Source organism: Gouania willdenowi, chromosome 4 (assembly GCF_900634775.1).
Source record: "Gouania willdenowi chromosome 4, fGouWil2.1, whole genome shotgun sequence".
Taxonomy (NCBI): Eukaryota; Metazoa; Chordata; class Actinopteri; order Blenniiformes; family Gobiesocidae; genus Gouania; species Gouania willdenowi.
This window is the reverse complement of record NC_041047.1, coordinates 19379043-19394679: the sequence shown is the minus strand read 5'-3', so window position 1 is coordinate 19394679 and position 15637 is coordinate 19379043. Positions and strand designations below refer to the sequence as shown.

The 15637-nt window shown below is 36.7% G+C and overlaps 1 protein-coding gene across 2 annotated transcripts in view; it reads right to left on the bottom strand.

Annotated features, from left to right (window-relative positions):
- The window catches only part of ttc39a (tetratricopeptide repeat domain 39A), a 40038-nt gene extending 28571 nt beyond the window's left edge, over positions 1-11467 (bottom strand). Inside the window, exons 1-4 of one of the 2 annotated variants that reach the window (XM_028444124.1) lie at positions 11266-11467; positions 7082-7132; positions 6728-6778; positions 5694-5747 (exon numbers count right to left, since the gene is read on the bottom strand). In XM_028444124.1, the coding sequence (XP_028299925.1) occupies positions 5694-5747; positions 6728-6778; positions 7082-7132; positions 11266-11315 (206 nt within the window). In that variant the 5' untranslated portion in view covers positions 11316-11467. Of the gene's footprint in view, positions 1-1607; positions 1968-5693; positions 5748-6727; positions 6779-7081; positions 7133-11265 lie in introns of those variants that run through there. The other variant, XM_028444125.1, reaches the window with a different exon arrangement.
- Positions 11468-15637: the final 4170 nt, after the last annotated feature.

Genomic DNA, 15637 nt, shown 5'->3' with positions numbered 1-15637 from the left:
ATCAGGAAAGCAGCACATCCATATTCCAGTCAATGAAACTTCCTGGAGGAAGTTTTGCGGGGTAAAAAAATAAAAACTGTGTAAACCTTTGTGTCATTGATTTCAAGGTCAGTGTTGTGGAGTCATGTGTCCTCCCTCAGTGGACACCGACAGCACAAAACCAGTCCAACCAGAGATTGAGCTACTGTTTCACTCCACTTTTCTCTTTGTCTGGGTTAAGGTGCAGTGACAGTCCATTACTGTCCCACAGGAAAACACGTCAACACAGACATTAACAGAGGTTTAATCTTTACAGTCAACAGTAATCCCACCAATGACACCAATGACATTAGGTTTAGAGTTAAAAAGTCATCAACAGATCACCAGAGGCTATTTGAAAGTTGGTCTTTCTTTGTAATAACACTGTAACTGCATACAGTGCTTCATCAGAGCATATTATTACTCCCATGTTATAGTGTCCTTTTAAATATAGAAAGCTATTTAGGACACATTGATAAAAACACTGCTCACCACTCAGAGACCACCTTTACCGTATTAATGTAAAGCTAATCCCATTGTTTGCATTTAATAACTTATCCTTGGGTTGGTGGTTTATACTGGAATTTCCAAACTGGTGTAAAGATGATGAGCATTATCTAAATCACAACATGAAGAAGAAAAAAGAACAACCGATAAATATATCTTTTACAGATCTTTACGTGAAAGCTTCCTATAAGCTGTGCAGATACATTTTGCTGGAACTTTAACTGTGCATCTGATTGATTTTAAACCCAAATTTCAAGATTTGCACCCAATGCTTCTTCTTTTTCTTCTTGAATTCTGAGCGGAATCACCTGTTGCTTACTGAATGTTAAACGCTAAATATAAATGACTGTAAGGCTATACCAAAAGTTGCAGATTTGATTTACATTGTTATTCATTTGTATCTAAATGTCTTTTGCTGACAGAAAAAAACTGGAGTTCACATGGTTGACATCATACACAAAGAAAAGGAAACAAAGCAAATCTCTTGCGTGTCTTCTAAACAGGAGGGAAGGTTGACAACTGTGAGGTTTAGTAGAATCCTGTATGTTGGGCCAACAAGTTCAATGAGTTTCCAGTCAGTAAGTATAAAATTGTGTTCTTGATTTCTCCAGAGAACCACAGGTATAATGATGCTCACTATCGGCCAATTACACACACACACACACACACACACACACACACACACACACACACACACACACACACACACACACACACACACACACACACACACACACACACACACACACACACACACACACACACACACACACACACACACACACACACACACACACACACACACACACACACACGTGAAACCACTTACAACATAAGCACAGTTTACACTCACACCGTTCACTAAGAGTGACGAAGCATACTGAGTTTTTAGCAGAATGTGACTAAACAGGTATATGAAGTTCTGGAGTCAGGTTGAAACACAAAGAGAGCAAGTTTGCCCACATGCCTGAAAAAAAAAAAAAAAAAAAAAAAAAAAAAACACAGACACATCTGTCCTCATATTATGCACCAAACAGAGAAACGGCAAAGCTCGTCGTCACAACCTGCAGCCAGGCTCTTACCCGTTTGACAGAGTCTCGTCTTCTCCAGACATTTTCATTTGCCAAAGTGTTTGTGAGGGGGAAAAAAAGCGAGAGGAAAAACACACACTGACGATTTAGTGAAGCGTCCGTGAGCCCCAGGCCTCTCAGAAGTGCAGTGTAATGGTCTGTGTCTCGTTTTGGTAGCTGCAGAAAAGAGAAGATAAGCAGCAGCAGTAGCAGCAGGGTGGCCTGGTGAAAGGGGCGAGAGACAGAGAGAAAGTGAAGGGAGAGAGAGAGAGAGAGCGATAGAGAGGGGAAAGGATGACTGAGAGAGAGGGAGAGAGGGAGGATGCAGCAGCAACAGCCCTTAATGAGATTGGGATGACTATCACACATTAGGAGGAAACACACACATGCACACACACACTCATACACACGCACACACACACTGCCCAACCTCTTCTGATAGTCACCCTCATGCTTCACACTGCAGTCTCTGCTACCATTGGTTTAAGGTAACCAGGGGTGGAGCTAACATGTTCTTCATAATGTCAAAGTCCAAAAAGCAAGCAAGAACAAGAGAAAACAAAGGCTACATGACTTACATACTTGTTTTTATGGCTTCTATCGAAATGCATCGATGCCGCATTTGTGAATGGACGTGAGGTTTAATAGAAGCATCAAGCGAGTGCTATTAAGTAACCAGGGGATACAGCATTTGATCTAAGTAAACAAACTGTCACACAGACACAAACGTGAAGTGTGTGACAAAGAACAATGTCAGAAAATGACAACATAGAGGACTCTACTGGCACTGACATAAGATGTGCCGTGAGATAAATATGTCTTATACAAGGAAGTCAATGTTAAAAGGCATATAGAATGACAAATATTACTGGATTATAGCCATTAAAACCAGTGGCCTCATATATTTCAGTAAAACCATTACTATCAGCTGATATAATGATCAGAGCAACTGAGAGCCTTAACAGTCACACCCTGACAGTTTTTACCTTCAACAGTGAAATAAGTCCCATTGCCCAAAGTCGCATCATTTTCTAAAAGCCATCACTGATAAAAACACAAACAAACATGGACTGGAAATAATCACATTATCCACAAGTCATAAAGTGTTGTAACAAAATAAACTGGGTTTCCTGTTTTGAGCTGATAAGGATCTTTTACTCTCATAGCAGAGTCTGTATAAAACAAACATACAACAACTCATTGGATCATGAAATTGTTTGATCTGTAAAGGCATTTTGATTTTGCTCCCTCTGGCTGTCCAAATACCACCTCGTAACCCAAAGATCTCATGACTCACTACTTTGTGTGGCCAATAAAATTGAAGCATTGATGTCAAAAGAGATGTTTTTTTAATGAGAGGACTATTTATTGTACTGCATAAATGTCCTTTGGTGGGTCACTTGTAATAGTTAGCTGAGCTCAGAGAGCCGAGTCATGCTCACTCTGCTTGTTCTTCCTGAATCTGTGTGGGTTTGAAACACAGTCCAAACACATGATGGTGAGGAGTTCACGTGTGTCTCTGGGTTTTCACACTAGAAAAGCTCAGCCTGACTTTTTTAGACAAAATAAACAGGCTGTAATAAGGAACACACATACGCACATGGAGATGGTGTGACGGTAACGGTCATGTGACCGCATCTAAGTGCCTTACACGTATGATATGTTCGTTTCTCCTGTTAAAAGTCACAAAAGTGATTCACTGTGAAACAGCACAGACACACGAGGAGAAATCCATCCAGATTTAGAGAGCTAGAAATAAGAGAATAAGAGTTTTATATTTAAAGACAATTAAAGTTTTTTTTTTACACTGTCCAACCTGATTTATGAACATAACTGAGCCTGATCCTTGCAGTGAAACAACTACAAACATTTATTAATACATGCAGGGTTTATTGAACCTATAACCTATTAACAAAGCAACATTTTGCCTTAGATTATTGATTATTGTCCCAATTGTCCCATACTTCACATATTGTATTGAGATCTGGGGCAATGCATGCAAAAGTTTCACTGATCAAGTTTTCCTTCTCCAAAAGAAAGCCATAAGAATCATAAATCACAAAGGTCTAAGAGACCACACGAATGAGCTTTTCATTAAAGGTAATATTTTGAAATTTGTAGATTTTGTCCAATTAAAAATTGTATTGACAAGGTGGAAAATCAAAAATGAATTAGTTCCAGAGCACATTTATAATAAATGTATACTAATCACATAAAATAAAAACTATTTACAACAATGACGAGAAGCATATTGATCCTTATATTGACCAGTTTATTTAGATTCATCATTCATTTCAACTTTACAGAGCTTTTCAATTAGCAAATGAAGAACAGTTACTTTCTAGGTTTATTAATATAGTGATGGTTTTGTGGGCGGACCCTTAGCTGGAGGAAAGCCATGACTAAAATGCAAAACATTTTAATTAAAAACTATGAAATTCCAGAACAAACAGTTTCAAAGACTGAAATAAATGTTGAATTATTTCCGTCCAATCAGACAGTGGCCAAAGGGCCTGCTGCTAGTGTGAAGAGGCGAGACTTGGTCCTAAATGATCCAATCAGAAATAATCACTCAGTGGGAACTTTAAAAGTTACAGTAAATCATTTAAGTAGAAAAAATGCTTTGGATTCAAGTGACTGAACCTAGACTAAAACTAATAAAGAAGACTAAAACATAATAATTAGTGGATTAACTTTCGTCTGAAGAATAAAACTAAGCATAAAATCCAAAAGTATATAAACATTTAAGTTTTCTATAAAAGCAGGAAATACCAAAAAATGTTTTCAAAATAAAAGCTTTACTCCAAGGTAAAGGGATGGATTAAAAGCGATGGTGATGATGTTTGAAATGTGAGGTGTTAATTGGCCTTTAAAGGGGCAGTATTGTGAAAAATGAACTTTATAATGGTTTTGCTGTAGTAATATACATCTTTTAGCCTCATTGCCCGATCCCTTGTTATTCCGCATTTTGTAAAAAGCTTCAAACGGGCGAGTTGGATTTTTCTCGCCTTGTGACGTCACATGGCAGAAACTCCTCCTCCGGACAATCCTGACTCCTCCTACCCTATAAGAATGTGAGCTCCTCCCTCTCAAACTACCTCAAATGTGAAACTAACACTGTGGTTTAATATAGAATATACATTATACTTTATTGTCATATAAGCATAGCTACGTACACAAAATGTGTTCTCTGCATTTAACCCCTCCCTGAGGAGCAGAAGGCACTAGGCAGCCATGAAGTAGCACCCAGGGAGCAATTACAATCAGTTCCACTTTTAGTAACCGTTATACCGCCTCGTGTCTCCTTTGACATGATCTGACGTGTTTGTGACAATGCGACGCAGCGGTTGGACAAAACAATGGACTATCTTCTTCAATGGTAAATAATAGGTGTGAGGATGACAAGAAAGCGACATAGCAGCTCCTGTGAGTGTTTGAAGCAGCTGACTGAGTTGACTGCTTAAATAGCCATGTGTTTTACTGTAATGTGCAGTTTTTTTTGGCTGAAAACAATAACAAGAGTGTGTGGATAGAAAAAGAAAATTGCTATAGTAATAAAGCTGTGGCATGGATTTGGCGTCTACAAACACGCCCACTCATGCATATGCATGAAGGCCCCAAAACAGCCTGTTTTAGAAGCGTCATTAAATTCACTTTTCAAAGGGCTAAAATTCTGGAAAACAGGTGAGTTTGGGGAAAATAAACCTCAAATGCTATACTGCAAATGTAGATGTGTGAAAAATAACATAATACTGGACCTTTAATGCTAATGGTTTCATGCTCGCTGGTATTTTAGTGGAGTTTTTGTCTTTAATGTCCTAATGCACACAGTGTTGCTGGGCCTCTTTCTCCCTGAGGAGTGACGTTTGATCTCTTCCCACACAGCTTTCTCCCTCCTCACCAATCCTTCATCATACAATGAACAAGCTGCAGGATTCTTATTGTCAACACACATTGTTGAAATATGATTATCAGGTTCCCTTAGTATCAAATACTGATGTGACAAGCAGCAGTTACACTTCCTCCTTTAATAAACAGAGCTGTGTGTATCGGACTGTATTGCTGACGTTTTGCCGTGTGTTTAGTGTGTGCTCTCACCCATTCGATGCATTAGTTGATTCTAGGGCGTCTTCACTGACTGGTAGGTGTAACCTGAAACACATAAGCAAAAGGATCCAGGCTGCTTAGAGAGAAAAGGGGAATCACAAGGGATGAAAAACCAGCTAACCAACCCGATGAGGCACAGCCATAGAAACTTGGACACTGATACATGTTGGACACTCCCTGGCAACTCAACTCCTGACCTGTTAAAAACTGTCTTTGGAAAAAAATATTATGTGCAAACCCACCGCCAGCAGATAATAATGCATAAATAACACCAAAAAAAGCACAAGAAACACGTCTTTTAACACAAAATACAAAAAAATGTATTCAACACTATCCACTTTTAAATGCAAATAAAGTAATAATTTGAAAACACTTGATGAGTAATAGAGCTGGCCGATATAAACCAATACTAATATCTCAATATTTTTTCTTATCTCAAAATTTCTAACTCAATAAAGTCTTTTTTTCCTCTCACTTTAAATTTCTTTCTTTTCCACTTTTTTTTCCTTTTTTTCTTTAAAAAACAAACAAACAAACAAAAAAACTCAATAAAGTCTGACCATAAAGACATTTCTGGGGTAAATTTACATATACAAAATGCCACACAGGCACATTTATTAACAAACAGCTGCACAATATGTGTAACCTTTGGCTTTATGTCCTGTAAGGGACAACACGTGTGAGTGAGTTCTGTTTAGGGGAAGATCTGAGTTATTACGCACTTATTCTGAAAAATATCGAAAGCAGAGACTCCTCAAACAAGTATTTGAATGCAAAACAAGCTAAAAAATATATAAAGATATGTTGTTATAGGCAATATTGTAATTTTATATTACACCAAAAAATAACTCTTGATTTATCTTGAATCTCAATATATTGCCCAGGCCTATGTGCCACAAATGTATGTGTAAGCTGTGCAGACAATCCAAGTATGTGTATTACAGTCAGTATATTCTATAATCACAATCACATCATGAAAGTTTCACAAAGAAAGATTAGATGGATTTCAATTTAAACTCCATTACCTGAAGTTATTAATAACAGGATCCAAGTCTGGACTGTTGATGACGGATAACCTGAGATAAGACACAAACAACTCATATTATAACTAAAATAATATACAGATGAAGTGAGAACACAAAGAACTGCATAATGTGTATGTTATTACACACACACACACACACACATACACACACACACACACACACACACACACACACACACACACACACACACACACACACACACACACACACACACACACACACACACACACACACAGAGACACACACACACACACACAAACCACACACACACACACACACACACACACACACACACACACCCCTGTTTGTTTTAAGTGCACAGTGCAAACGTACGGGCTTGGAGAATCCGGACTATCAGGGGTGTCCTGTGCCTGCACAGCATCCCTGTGAGAAGAACAAAAGTCATCAGAGAGGTTGAATCTGAAAGTATTTGAATTACAATCACTACCAGTACAGAAAAACACACATATTAAAGAAAGGGTCATTCATGCACAATTAAGTGACAACAGCTGACATCAGACGAGCCTGAGATGACTCTACAGCAGTGGTTTTATGGCTTTTTCTGTTGTTCAGTCAGGGATGATCTACCTGTAGTTTACAGCAGAGTTTATGTCAATTACATTTTTTAAATTACAATTATGTCTTAATTTATCCATGTTTACTTGCAACTCAATTGTGATTACAGTGACTGGCATGTTTTCCAATTACAATTAAAATTACAATTATCATTTTACACTGAAAGCCAATTACAACATAACCTTTCCCTTGTGTTAGCTTTCTGTTAACATCTCTTATGACAGTGGTTTCCAAACGGTGTCCCGCGGCACACTAGTGAGCCGTGAGGCAAGTGCGGGTGTGCCGTGAGATTTTGTAATTTATTGTAAGATACAACTACACAAAAATAATCTCTTTTGATTTATGACTTTGTATGCACTCATTTCATAGTACAGAGGCAGACTCTATACCGATTTTTTTTTAAATTAAATATTTCACGAGTAATATAGTTGTCTTTGTTACATTTTATTTGGCATTAATAAATAATTATGCACATTTACAGATAATGTACATGATATGAGTGATAACACGTGTTATAAAGACTATTATGCACAGATTGTTACTTGTCCTTTGGTGTGCTTTGGGCACAAAAAGTTTGGGAACCACTGTCTTATGATAACTGGTTAGTTTTGACTCATGTCTTAAATTAGCTGTAAAAGACACAAAAAAAAAATTTAACTATCATCCAGTTAGTTTTTCATCTCTTGTTTGCCTAATGAAACTGCCTTATCCATGACAATATTGGTATTAATATTTGGTGTGTCCGTCAGAGCCTTTTTTATGTCACTATAGCCTTCAATTTATTACATATATGTTTTTAATTTTTTGGTAAAATGATCCTCAAGAGAACTACGAGGTAAACTTGCTATGAAACATATTTCATTGATTGGTAACTACGTATGTGTAAGCCACAGAACTGTATCATGGTTCCCCAGGTTTGCATTTAATTACATTATAATTGGCAGTTTTTATAGAATTTACAATCACAAAGTCAATTATTTACTGCTTCATGTAAAGCGTCTTTGAGTTTTATTTTGAAAAGCGCTATATAAAACCAACTCATTATCATTATATTAATATTATCTAAACTCAATTACAGTTCAATTACAATTACATTTATAATTACGTCATAATTTTAATTAATTACCAATTGCACTGTTACAATTATAAATGACCACAACCCTGGTCTACAGGTCCTCCTGGGGTGACACTACACTACTTGCTGCTTACAGTCATGTTATGTCCTGGGATTCCTGAATAAAATGCTATTAACTGAAAGACAATCAGCGTTTTAATATCACACAATATTTCCAAAAGTACTGGGTCACCTGCTTTTGACTGGATTTTAAATAACAAACATTAAGGATTTTAGATTACCTGCTTTACCTACTGCATAATAATAAAAAATAATACATTTTTTTTGTAATGCACTTTACATTTGATGCCAAATCTCAAAGTGCTACGGGATTATAAATAAATAAATAAATAAATAAATAAATAAATAAATAAAACACAACATATATTAAAAGACAGGACTAAGAGAGGCATTAACTGTTAAAATAAGTTTCTGTAAAAAGGTGATATTTAAGTTTTTTCTTAAAAATGTCCACCATTTGCGGGGCCCTGAGGTGGTCAGGGAGGGCGTTCCACAGTCGGGGGGCAGCGGCTTCAAAGGCCCCGTCGCCCATTGTTTTGAGCTGTGTCCTGGGTGTGACCAGACGGTGCTGTTGGCCTGACCGGGTCCTGGTTGAGGTGTGTGGTGTGAACGTTTATGACATTCCTATTCCAAAGTGTTAATTACAAAGTTGTTCCACCTGTTCCTGTTTCAGTCATACCAGCTTCAGCTCTTCAGGAAAAAACTGTACATAATGTGTGTTAATGGGCTCTATCAGGCACTGATGTTGGATGAGAAGGACAAGTTAACAATCTTCCTTTAATTTAATCGATAAGCTATTCTATGAAGTGAATGTTAAAGTCTTTAATCATTAGGACTGTTTCAATTATAGCCTAGTTTTAGTCAACTAAATGACATTAAGATTAGAGTCGACGAAATCTGTTGCAGATATCGTCGACTAAAATATAAAGCGTAAGAATTTATGTTCTTTTTTTTTTTTAAGTTTCTTGTTATGGGATGATATTAGGGCCTGTTACGCCTTCCAAAAGTAATTTAGATTGTTTTTTTCACCTTGCGTGAACATTATAGTTTAGTTGTTATCAGTCCGTGAAAATATTAATATAATATATTGTATCGTTTAGCTCAACGATTCTTAACTGGTGGTTCAGGACCCAAAGGTGGGTCTGTACTGGGTGGGTCACGGACAGCTGGTCAAAAATAAAGAAATATTTAAGAAAGTGTCTATTTGTACAGTTGCCGTATGGACAACCCCCGGTGCTATTGGTACTGTCACCGAAGTACACAGAAGTAGCGTCTTAGGGTAAGGGTTAGGTTTAGAGTAAGGGTTAGGTTTAGAGTAAGGGTTAGGTTTAGAGTAAGGGTTAGGTTTAGAGTTAGGGTTAGGTTTAGAGTTAGGGTTAGGTTTAGAGTAAGGGTTAGGTTTAGAGTAAGGGTTAGGTTTAGAGTAAGGGTTAGGTTTAGAGTAAGGGTTAGGATTAGAGTAAGGGTTAGGTTTAGAGTAAGGGTTAGGTTTAGAGTAAGGGTTAGGTTTAGAGTTAGGGTTAGGTTTAGAGTTAGGGTTAGGTTTAGAGTAAGGGTTAGGTTTAGAGTAAGGGTTAGGTTTAGAGTAAGGGTTAGGTTTAGAGTAAGGGTTAGGTTTAGAGTTAAGGTTAGGTTTAGAGTTAAGGTTAGGTTTAGAGTTAAGGTTAGGTTTAGAGTTAAGGTTAGGTTTAGAGTTAAGGTTAGATTTAGAGTAAGGGTTAGGTTTAGAGCTAGGGTTAGGTTTAGAGTTAAGGTTAGGTTTAGAGTTAAGGTTAGATTTAGAGTAAGGGTTAGGTTTAGAGTAAGGGTTAGGTTTAGAGTTAAGGTTAGGTTTAGAGTTAAGGTTAGGTTTAGAGTTAAGGTTAGATTTAGAGTAAGGGTTAGGTTTAGAGCTAGGGTTAGGTTTAGAGTTAAGGTTAGGTTTAGAGTTAAGGTTAGATTTAGAGTAAGGGTTAGGTTTAGAGTAAGGGTTAGGTTTTAACCCAATATTGCAACAGTTTTTCGGGTTAGGGTTAGGTTTCGGGTAAGGTTTTGTCTTAGTCATGCAACCTAAACCGGCCAATGACTGACCTATCACGTGATCTAAACTGGCCAAATAGCGGCCCTGCGTACAGATAAAATGTCAATATATTGATACGGCAACCATAGGGAGCGGTTACTGAAGTACACGTACGTCGCGTCTTAGGGTTAGGATTAGATTTAGGTTGTCCCCCAATATCGCAACATTTTTTAGGGTTAGGGTAAGGTTTAGTCTTAGTCACGCAACCTAAACTGACCAATGACTAATCTATCACGTGACCTAAACTGGCCAAATAGCGTACGGATAGAATGCCGGTATATTGATACGGCAACCGTACGGATAACCACTGCCAATATTTAATGTCTCTTATATTGGACTTGTCTTTTATTTTGAAATAATTTTTTTTTTTTTTTGACAGGCACGCTGTGAAATGCATGTTGCACAGGAAAATATATATTTATGTTTTTAAAAAAAAGATTATATATGTGTGTGTGTGTGGTTTCAACAGCTATTTTTGAGAACACCTGGTTTAGTTTTGTCATTTATACAAAAAAAAAAACATTGTCGACGAAAACTATGACCGAAATGAACACTGCATAGAAGATGATATCCCAATACCTTTGGCAGTGAATTGTATTTACATGTTAAACTAATTATATACTTTCACAGTCTGAAGTAATGCAGTCTAACTTGCTCCAGTTCCTTTAATGCAATCATGTGATCCAGACGTTCAAGAAATTAAACACACGCACGCACGCACAGGTAGAACTTTCCTCATCTACTCACCTCCCGCGGTCCTCTTTCTTCTGGCTTCGCCTCCAGACGCTAAAACTCATCCCACCGGTGGTTCCGGTACCGGACACTGGTCCACACTGGTTTACTCTCACTGACACGGACTCACCGACCGCACTGAGGGACAGACGGACAGACCAGCTGCTCCTGCTGAGTCTGTACCTGACGTGGAAAGGTGTGTTGAAGTTTTCCTCCTCCTCATCACAATCAGACTCTGCTGTCAGTTTGCCGCGGTCCTAACGCCCTCCATGTTACAGACACTGTGCTCAGCTAGCATCACTGCTCTCTTACATAAAATATTATAATAAAGAGAAAACTGAGCAAATTTATTTCCCACATTTACTCAAAAAAAATTATCTAACTGAAATAATGCAATCTACATTCAAACATAGTACAGTATTAATTATTAGGATCACGTTATTATGAAAGTGACATTTGTTAATATTTTATTTTGTCTGTTATGTAAGCAGTGAAAAGGCCCCTTTACTGTTTATAGAAATAGGATTAGTCTTCATTGGTCATTTTGACTGGACTACATGTGCCTTCTAAACTACAGTGAGTTCATGAAGTTATATGATATAGATCATATATAACTTATATTCATCTGAGTTCCTTCAGATCAGACATAGCCAGCTTTTATCACATCAGGGGCCTCAAAAATGTGATTGTCTGTTTCAAGAGCCACATTATCTACATTTTTCACCAATCTGTGCATTACAGGAAAAAACAAAGATGTGTTTTTGTTGATTTTATTTTATTTTTGTGCGCTCATTTTGTGTATTTTGACATTTTGGAAGTTATTTTGTATATTTTTCTTGTCATTTTGTGTGATTTTGGAGTCACTTTTTTGTAGTCAGTCTTCTTATTTTGTGTATACTATTTTTGTCGTCTTGTGTGTTTTTGAAGAAAATGTGTGTATTTTTGTTGCCCTTTTTTTGTATTTACTTTGTGCAGTTACTTTGAGGGCTGCCAGTTGCCCATGTACTGTATCTTCTCTATAAATTGTTGCTTCAGTTTCCACAAAAGTCAAATTAAACCTACTAAGATTACATGTCATTTCTGTGACAAAATTTCATTCAGGCTAAATATTAACTTTGTGAGGAAACTCATGTGTTTCTGGGGGAAACGAGTGCAGGAAAGGAAAGGGTTTTTGTTCAGACTAGAAACTACCTCGTTCAACCAAAAAATCCCGACGAGATAAATAAAATAACTCCGCAATTATATACATTATTGTTTTTTTAAGAGGAGTTCTGCTATACTACTAGTCTCTACAGTTGTAAATGCCCCTCACCCCATCTTTAAGTCTAAATGCTGCCACCCTGTGGAGGAAACTCCTTAGATCGTTTCAGTTCAGAAAGACCAACACAGATATATGAATATGTATAATGGTCAGAGTAACATTTTACATTTAAATATTTCAATTAACTCAACATAAACTGGAGCACTTCAGAAAAATCCAGTGGTTCCCAAACGTTCCACAGCCCCGTACCCCTTTACACCTTTAACCTGAAGCCATGTACCCCCTACTCCTGCAATAAACATATACAATGTAGAACTGGAATAATAATAATTAGACTACAGTATTTGCATTTCCTGAAGAAAATGCAAGTGAGGGTGCAGTTTATCCTACCTTAGCTTAGCATTAACTAGCATTGACCTAACATTAACATTAGCCTTGCAATTGCACTAACCTCATATTAACATTCACCTCGCATTAGCTTTAACATAGCATTACCATTAGCTTAGCAATAATATTAACCTAGCATTAGCTTAACAATATCAATAACCTAGCATTAGCTTTAACACAGCATTACTATTAACATAGCAATAACATTAACATAGCATGAGCAATAACCTAGCATTAGCCTAACATTAAGATTGACTTAGCATTAACTTTAACCTAGCATTAACATTAACCTAGCATTAGCCAAGCAAAAGCAATATACTAGCATTAGCCTAACATTAAGATTGACTTAGCATTAGCTTTAACCTATCGTTAACATTAACCTAACATTAGCTTAGCAATAACATTAATCTAACATTAGCATTCACTTTGCATTAGCTTTTATCTAGCATTAGCCTTGCAATAACATTAACCTAACATTAGCATTAACCTAGCATTAGCTTAGCAATAGCATTAATCTAACATTAGCATTGACTTTGCATTAGCTTTAATCTAGCATTAGCCTTGCAATAACATTAACCTAACATTAACATTAACCTAGCATTAGCTTAGCAATAGCATTAATCTAACATTAGCATTGACTTTGCATTAGCTTTAATCTAGCATTAGCCTTGCAATAGCATTAACCTAACATTAGCATTAACCTAGCATTAGTTTAGCAATAGCATTAATCTAACATTAGCATTGACTTTGCATTAGCTTTAATCTAGCATTAGCCTTGCAATAGCATTAACCTAACATTAGCGTTAACCTAGCTTTAGCTGCTCTATTTATAGTCTAGTTTCTAATGTCAGTGTTTTTAATTTTCATTCACGTACCCCCTATGACAATGTTGTGTACCCTGGGGGTACCCGTACCCCACTTTGGGAACCTAGGATCTAGGCCATTATGTAGAGCATATGCTCAGCTCAAACAGAAAATATCCATCCAAAAAGCCTTATTGCTGTGAAGTCCAAGTGCAAACCACCATTAATTAATCATTACTTTTCACTGATATCGTATCTTAATAATGATTAAACCACAGGGCTGTTTTGTGACATCTCACATTCTACTGCACAATTTATTACTACTCAGATTTTTCCTGACACTTAGAATGCAGTTTTTTGTTGTTGTTCCGAGTTCAATTCCAGTAAGATCATGCTAAACCGTTGTGCAACTTTATTCATGCTCAATTTTTCAAATTGTAATTGTCTGCAATGGACGGTAATTCAAAGGAAAAATAAAGCACATTTACATTCCCCTGTGCAATATTTGAATCCAGTGTGCACAAAGGGAATGTGACCAAAGGTTGTCCTGCCATCATTCCAGCAGCAAAACGTACCATGAAACACATACATAGAAAAAAGTTTTTTCAATTTGCCCTTTTTTTTTTTCTAAGATCCATTTATTAAACAGAGCCGTTTATGGCTATAGGTAGTGAGCAACTACGAGTCTATCTGTAACTATCCCCAATATGTTGGATATAACAATTAAAATGCAATCATAAACAGTGTCTTGTGTGTGTTTTTAATTTTCTCCTTGCTCTTAAAAAACCTTTTAAAACAGCCAATGTAATTTTTTTTTATTGTTGATACAATTTCTTTTTCCTTGTATTCATTTGAGACAAAAAGGGGAAAAATTATTTTAAAATGCTCAAATAAATTTCACTCACTGTTTTGTTTTTATCCATTTCTATCTTTTCACCTTAAATAAATAAACATTTCCATGCCATTAAAATCCTGAAAATTCAACCTTGTTCTGTTTAAAACAATAATAAAAAAAAAAGAGTCAGAAAAATTAGTTATTTTAATATTTATTCTGTTTTAATTGAATGCATTACATGTTCGCCAACCCTCCTGTTAATGATTTATTTTCTTACAAGTTAGAAAATACACAATAAAATATAATGAGCTTGAGTTTTAAAAAGACTTTATGGGTAAGCCTATAGAAGTGGTTCTGGTTTTGTTAAATCTGCATCATCAGAACAGATGGCAGTAACACGACCTCCTCAGGGTTAAATCAGAGTTTTTACACAGTGTACATTATATAGTCTACATGTTGTCTATATGGTCAATGAAGTTGATGTCTAGGCAGTAGAGAGTGAGAAGGTGGAAACTATCAACTGTCATGAGACATGCAACTCCAGTTCTCTTGTATTTACAACTAATAGAAGTTTGGTAATGTACAATGTGCTACGCAGAATGATTTGTACAAACCAATGAAAGTAACTGGTCAGCCACAAAAAACAGAAACACAGACAGCCCCAGCAAGCAGGAAAAACTAACACGTGGTGCTACATTTTTTTTGTCACAAATGAACAGAAAAAAAGAAAAAGAAAAAAAAAAGAAAAAAAAAAAGAAAGAAATCTCTGGCTCTTCAGTGGTGCCGTCTAACTCTAAACCTTCATTCACGTAGCTGCTGGATATGCAAGATGTTTTTGTTTTCTGTTAGTTTCCTTGAAAATAAATCACATCCGAGGGTGAAATAATGGGCACCAGCATCAGAAACAATGAGTTACTCACAGCGTCTGCAGATATTTTGCAAGTTAAATCCACTCAAAGCTCACCGGCTCTACTGAAAAGCAGCGACACGGAACGGAAGCGCAACATCTGAGCAAGGTTAGCAGAGAAGCTTTCTGGAAACTCAGTGAAACCTCGAGCTTAGACAAACTGTCAAAAACCATCCAATGTGGCACACGGTAAC